This window comes from Anopheles darlingi, chromosome 2 (assembly GCF_943734745.1).
Source record: "Anopheles darlingi chromosome 2, idAnoDarlMG_H_01, whole genome shotgun sequence".
Classification (NCBI taxonomy): Eukaryota; Metazoa; Arthropoda; class Insecta; order Diptera; family Culicidae; genus Anopheles; species Anopheles darlingi.
The window spans coordinates 1,885,001-1,891,394 of record NC_064874.1 but is presented as its reverse complement, the minus strand read 5'-3'; the positions used below and the strand labels follow the sequence as shown (position 1 = coordinate 1,891,394).

The window sequence follows — 6,394 nt, the reverse complement described above, 5'->3', positions numbered from 1 at the left end:
AAGTATGCAGAATGTTATCCAATGTGAATTTCTGGAGCTTAAATTATAATTTGTTCTGGTATTCGGTGTGTGTGCTCCAATAATTTCTTTACAGTGAGATACCGCCTGCCAGCAAGCAGGTACAGTATGTTCGTGCATTCACCTATCAGCCGGTGGCATTCCCGGCACATTCCCTACTGGCCCCACCATCCGCCTTTAAGTTCATCCAGTCTAGTCCAGCACTGATGCCGAATAGTATACCGATGGGCAAGCAGCAGGTCCCAGCTCCCTTGCAAACGCCTAACCCCCCAGTACAACCCCCTACGGCTCCACCAAGCTACAGCAGTCCATTTAGCAGCTTCTTCGGGAATGCCTTTGGAGGACAGTCTATTGGATCGTCACTGGCGTCACACCAGCAGCAGCAACAGCAGCAGCAACAACACCAACAACAGCAGCAGCAGCAACAACAACAGTTGCAGCAACAGCAACAACAACAGCAGCAGCAGCAACAGGTGGCACCTGCACCATCAGTATCGCAACAGATTCAGAATGATGCTCCAAGCTACAACCAGGCCGCACCAGCGCTAGCGCCACAACCACTCCCAGTGGTACCCTCGTTCTATGGCCAACCGCAGCCACCGCAACCGAACAAATACCCTTACTTTACGATGGATCAGGTGCAGTACCTTTCCAGCTTACCGGCGAGCTCACACACGCCACAGGTCCAGTTCGTGCCCTGCATGTGCCCGATTGCCGTCAATGTCCAAAGCCATGGGGAAATTGCCGATAAGCGGTTAGACGAGACACCGACAACCGATGCAGAAGTAGTAGCACCAAGTACGGAGACTGACAAGTGAATCACGAGGGCAAGTCTTCCTGTTACCCTATCCCGTCACCCCCTTACCATTGGGAAGTGTGTATGAGACCATTTTCCGAGAAAAGGATGTTCCGCAGTGCCAAACATGATCCTACCACTTCCATGCGCGTGGCGGCTCTGGTGCTGATGAGTTGTGCTATTTATATTTTTCCGCGGCGATTAACTTATTGAAGAACTCGTAAATTACTCCGTCGACAATTGAAACGGACAATTGAATTAAACTGTCGTGTATTTATGAGCCAGCATGTTGCATCGAAAAGAAAATGTCACAAGTAGTTTTAACCAGGGAATCAAAACATAAACTAATGATTAATAAAGCGATAATAGGTTCTTTAAATTCCGGAAATAGAAACCTTTAAGTGTGTGTTCTTTGGGGTGATAACTCTGGCCGCCAACATATTCAATTAATCGTTCCGTTCATTGTAAAGAAAAGGAATGAGGAAGGAAGATGAAATCAATCATTCCCATCAACTGACCTCGACATCGGGTTCGAATTTGTGAGGCTGATTACCGTAGCTTTCTGTGTCTGGTCTACATTCCTTCTTTTTCCTTTGGCCCAGTTCTAGCCTTCGTCCCAAGTGAGTAGCGGTGTGGCGTCTGCGTTATTAATCATCCGTGCCATCACCAAATCAAGGTATTCGTCAAGAATGATAAAAAAAAACAAGAGTGGTCAATCGATTAGTTTCGATGAACCTGCCATCGAATGCCAACAGGATCATCAATCATGGGGAGCATGTCGACGGATGTCTGTCAATCAGTCAAAGTGAAAATTTGTTGGCGTTTACTGGCAGCTGGGACAGGGTTGAGACAACGGAGATTGCATTCCGAACCGTGGAACTGGCACGCTTCTGGTCTCTTGAAATTCCATTTCGGATCAGCACACGGAGAAATACATTCAAGCTTGCAAAAACGGATCAACAAAACAGCTTTAATTCATTTTATTCAAGATTGCTGATAGTTGCATGCATCTTAAACTACGCGGTTCATACCTTCAGCACGGTCTCTTCATCAATTTCGATTCCAGGAACGGGTGGAACAGATGACAATTCTAGTCGAAGTTGAACCGGCGTTTTCCATCGAACCGAAATCCGTATGCGGCTGCATTCCGCACCTCTACCAGGGCTGGGTTGCGGTGGGCGTAGAAGCTACCGTGCGCGTGGGCTGGCCGTGAATTCCCATTCTTTACACCGTACATCTCGCGTGGATAGAACGCTTCGAAGGTACCATTCGGTGGCACAATGTTGGGAATTTGCGTGTCCGTCGGATCATATGACTCCACCACGTGCTGCGGTATTGCGATGGTCGCCAGTACCACTAGCAACATAACACAACGACCAGGCATTATGCGGTTTAGCTCCGTCTAACGGAATGGCAGGATAGCTTCCAGCTGAAATTGAACAGATTGCGAACGTGGATTTAAACGATCCTACACTTCCACCACACTTGGGCACTGCTTTTGTCGAGACACACGCGTTGACAGACCGGTTCCGATGCCATCTGTATCAAGATATGCAAACCAACGGCACTGCCCTTCAGATCGACACTGTGTGGTTGAGCTCTGTGGCTGTGGCCATCACTACTGCGCTCACCAGTCGGAGCCGTAGCTGTCCTCGTGAAACAATGTGTCAATCTCTACCACGATCGCCTACGATCAAGAAACTGATCGTCAGACGCCAGCTCTCCTTCTATTCGTCCGCCTCTTGTTGCTTGTTTCCTTTAACGAAGGGTGATTCATCGCATCTTATGCTATCTTACTCTCACCTTTTCAGCTCACACTACTCGCCGATCTGCAGGTGTACGATGCCTGTGAACCAAGCAGCAGAAGATCACTCTCTTCTCGTCTCGGCGATTGCGGCTGGCGGGGCTAATGGGCTAGGTTAAGGTTCGGGATGTATGTTTGGATTCACGTGTATGAGCGCAACTGTGCGAGGTCAGTTTCACTGGCGCTCGAGATGAGCTGGCTAGCGAGATGTGTGGCTCCGGCCGGGGGCAAGCGACGTCGTCTCGTCTTAGACCAAGCCATCACCACCCGCTGGATAGCACCGGTTGCGTTTTGGGAAGGCAAAGTGGATTGACTACTTTCACTAGTCATGGTGCCGCAGCCGCGTCGCTAGTGTCTCGTCTCGCCTCGAGCAGAGAGGCTTGAGATTATTTGAACTGGGCGCTAGCAACCAACCATGCGATCGTATACGGAATCTAGCAACCCATCCAACGACCCCCCGGCCTACTGAGCATTCCTATTTTGAGATATGCACAGTTTCCCAAAAAGTTCACTGCACACTTATAATCTGTTTCTTACGAGGTTTTGTTCCTTAAACCATCTTAAGACGGGTGAATATTGGTTTGTCGATCGTGGAAAAGGGCGTTTCGGTACTCGCTACGCATAAGTGAAAAGTTATGTTTTCGCACCATTAGGATGCAACTTACACACTCGATCAATCAAGGGCACCTCTTCCGCTTGCATATAACACGCCTAATGTGGGCGCGCTGGCCTTTATGGATCACTCCATCACTGCAATCGGAGCCGTAGTCCGGAACCAATTCAATCTCGGATCTAAACAGAGAACATTTCGCACAGGCCGTGTATTCGGACATGCAGTTTTGTTTCCGACATGCAGATTTATGATGCTTGAAAATATATTACCTGTTAGGCAAGAGAGGTATTCAGCTACTGTTGTTTTTTTTAATTTACAAGGAAACTCAACAAATGGCTCGTCGTGTGTAAGATACAAATTTAAAAAAATGCACTAGTGATTCATCAAAAGAAATCAAATAGTTACTTCAGGCTATTTACATTTATTTCGTTAATCATTACTAGACAACATTCAAACAGACACGAACCCAGTTCAGGCAGAGCGGGCGGTGCGGGTTGTGCGGGTTGTGACTCGCAGTTAGCACAACTTAATTACTGGCGATGGTCCCGCTGGTAAAGTTTAAGGTAGCCATAAATGCATAATCAGCCTTTTTGGCCAAATACGCCATGCATGTTAGATAATGGTGGCCGAGTGGCTAGCCATTCATTATCGCTAGAAAGATCAACTAGTAGGGCTATCGACTATGTGTGTTACCCAATGGGTCCAATTCCTCTACCATTGCTGGATAGACAGGCAGAGCGCACACCAAAGGCGCAACATGAACTATGCAAATATGCACGCAATGCTGCGCTTGGAACGTCTGCTTTGCGTTGCTTTCCACACGCTGGCTGTGGGCACCAATCAACATGGAAATGATATCTTATGAAATATTGCAATAAAAAAAACCTTTCCTTATGATCCAATACCAGGACTGCGAGACTCAATTTGCTTCACATTTTATTGATGCGAAAGCATTGAAATTCCTTTCATATGTTTTTGCTTAAAACAAAGTTACAGCGAGGATACGCAGTAGGATAGAAGGGCACATTTCGTACATAATATTTTTAGTAGTAGTTTTATTCAAGATTCTTCTCCAAGAAAACTTTCTTTTTTTGCTCCTACAAATCAATCGATTCGAACCATATTTTCCACGCATTTAAAAGACCAACTTAATGCATCGCTCGAGGTGTGCATAGGGAAAACACGTTCGCCGGGTACATAGGAGTGGGGTGGCACCAGTCACACCGCGTGAGTGAGGGAGAGCAACGAAAAACAAAACACAAATCGTGCGAAAAAAGGGCTGGATGCATGCATATCCTCCATTTTCCAACGGCACTTAAAAAAGGGGGGAGGCCTTCGGTTAATGTGCGACTTAACGTTAAGTAGCTTAGGGTCGGCGCATGCAAGGAAGGTTGATGAGGCGGGGTAAGTGGGAGGGCTGGAGAATGGGCCACCCGCTCCGCAAATGGCAGCGGGGTAGTGCCTCGCGGGAGTGAAGAAAGTGGAGGCTAATTCATAATGAGCTGAGTGATGCATCGCCGGTGCATCAATTCTATCGGTCTTCCTTTTTCGGCACCTGCTGGCCCCTAGTTAGCCCCCCCCCCCCTGCCCACCACCATCACCACCCCGGCGGTCGGTGGGGGTGTACCATTGCATCGGGGCTGACGTTGCATAGCTGCACTTCGTGGCGAAGTATAAAAAGCAAACCATATCAAGGGAAAGGAGTTCATTTATACATTATCAGTTAGCAAGTACACTCCTACAGTAGATTTCCAGCACAAACATGAAGCTAAGACTTATGGTGAGTGTACTAAGCCCTGCAGAAAGAGTGTCCCGAGCGTATCCAGTGGTCTTTTGTGATGTGAAGTGATGCTATCAACAGCAACAAAAGAAACAATTTAGTTGTAGGCTCCATTCAATTATCCACGATATTGGGAGTTTCGCGTTGTCTAGCGTTTCGATATTAAAACAATGTCACGATACGCGTGACACTAACAAGGCAGAAAATACTAAGTGAACATTACGAAACCCAGGGGTGGTAAAACCAATCCCTTCTTCATTCCCGCCCTGTTTTGCCTCGTTGAAGCGAGTAAAAATGTTATTAATGGTGCGCGCATTGTAGAGTTAGCGGGCCATTAGTGTGGGTCTTTACTACGTGCGCCAGACCCCCAAAAGGCTAATGAGCGGGAGTTTAAGATGTAATGGCGATGATTTATTTTACGTTTCGTTTTGTGAAGGCAACGAAAAACTGTTCGCCACTTAACCAGGTGGCCAACTAACGATCCCAATTCGAAACGACTGCCAAACTGCCAGTAAAATATTTCCCATCCCGAGGGCCCGCGGTCGCATTAAACGTACCACTTTTCTCACTTTTCTAATGTCCAATTTGTTCGCCTTTTGCTCCCTTTGACTGCTGCTTCTCCGGCTATTCCTCACGCTGGCCGATCATGCTGCGATGGCCGCATCTATCACCCTGCGATTGATCACCAGATCCTAGCGGCGTTTATGCTACTGTTCCTGCTCGTTGAATCGGCCACCGCAGGGTAAGAAGGCTCAATCGCAGCTTTATTTTTTGCTTCAAACAAGCAACTTTGCTCGTGTACGATCGTGCCTCACCATTATCTGCCTTTCCATTCCCCATCCCCGTGATACGCAGCAAACGGCGGAAAATCATCATCCACGTACCGGTCAAAGTGAAACAGCAGAAGCACGTGCACACGGAAGTGAAAACCGTACACCACCACCACAAGCCGACCGTGATCAAGGAAGAAAAGATCGTGAAGAAAGAAATTCACAAACCCGTCGTGATCAAGGAGGAGGTGGAACACGAACACTTCCATCACCATTACAAACACGATCACCCAACGTTCGAGATCGATGGGCACGACTCGAACGGGCTGGGTGGTAGCTTGATCAGTTAGGGCAACAGACCAGCCGCCAGCAACGAGAAGCTGGAGAAGCGTCACCAACATACATCCATCGAATCCACTGCCACCGGAAATCATTATGCTAGGGAGGAAACATTAATGATAATAACACAAATTTACGACACAAAAAAACACAGCGAACGAAGAAATGCAAAAATCTTCAATGATATGGGATGCAAAAAATGAAATGAAATCGTCCAAATTGGAGCAAAAAAAATCACATAAACATTAATAAATAACTTGTACAATACCTTCGA

At 47.3% G+C, this 6,394-nt stretch overlaps 2 protein-coding genes across 3 annotated transcripts; one reads left to right on the top strand and one right to left on the bottom strand.

Moving 5' to 3' along the window:
- Positions 1-1,773: 1,773 nt before the first annotated feature.
- Positions 1,774-2,780, bottom strand: LOC125951843 (uncharacterized). 2 transcript variants are annotated; one of them, XM_049680920.1, is made up of 2 exons: positions 2,618-2,780; positions 1,774-2,243 (listed from the first exon to the last, which is right to left on the bottom strand). In XM_049680920.1, the coding sequence occupies exon 2, from the start codon at positions 2,196-2,198 to the stop codon at positions 1,905-1,907; it is 294 nt and encodes a 97-aa protein (XP_049536877.1). In that variant the 5' UTR covers positions 2,199-2,243; positions 2,618-2,780; the 3' UTR covers positions 1,774-1,904. The 2 variants fall into 2 exon arrangements, with proteins under 2 accessions (XP_049536877.1, XP_049536879.1); XM_049680922.1 differs by lacking the exon at positions 2,618-2,780 and adding an exon at positions 2,446-2,603.
- Positions 2,781-4,953: 2,173 nt separating this feature from the next.
- On the top strand, positions 4,954-6,277 carry LOC125952668 (uncharacterized). Its single transcript, XM_049682278.1, has 3 exons — positions 4,954-5,011; positions 5,701-5,753; positions 5,867-6,277. Exons 1-3 carry the CDS (start codon positions 4,994-4,996, stop codon positions 6,129-6,131), a joined length of 336 nt encoding a protein of 111 aa, XP_049538235.1. The 5' UTR covers positions 4,954-4,993; the 3' UTR covers positions 6,132-6,277.
- Positions 6,278-6,394: the final 117 nt, after the last annotated feature.

What these genes read in the sequence shown, in the direction of transcription:
- LOC125951843 (XM_049680920.1), bottom strand. Translation starts at nt 2,198, where the DNA reads ATGCCTGGTCGTTGTGTTATGTTGCTAGTGGTACTGGCGACCATCGCA.
- LOC125952668 (XM_049682278.1), top strand. An exon ending in GTTGAATCGGCCACCGCAGG is followed by an intron (nt 5,754 to 5,866) that starts GTAAGAAGGCTC and finishes CGTGATACGCAG; the next exon opens with CAAACGGCGGAAAATCATCA.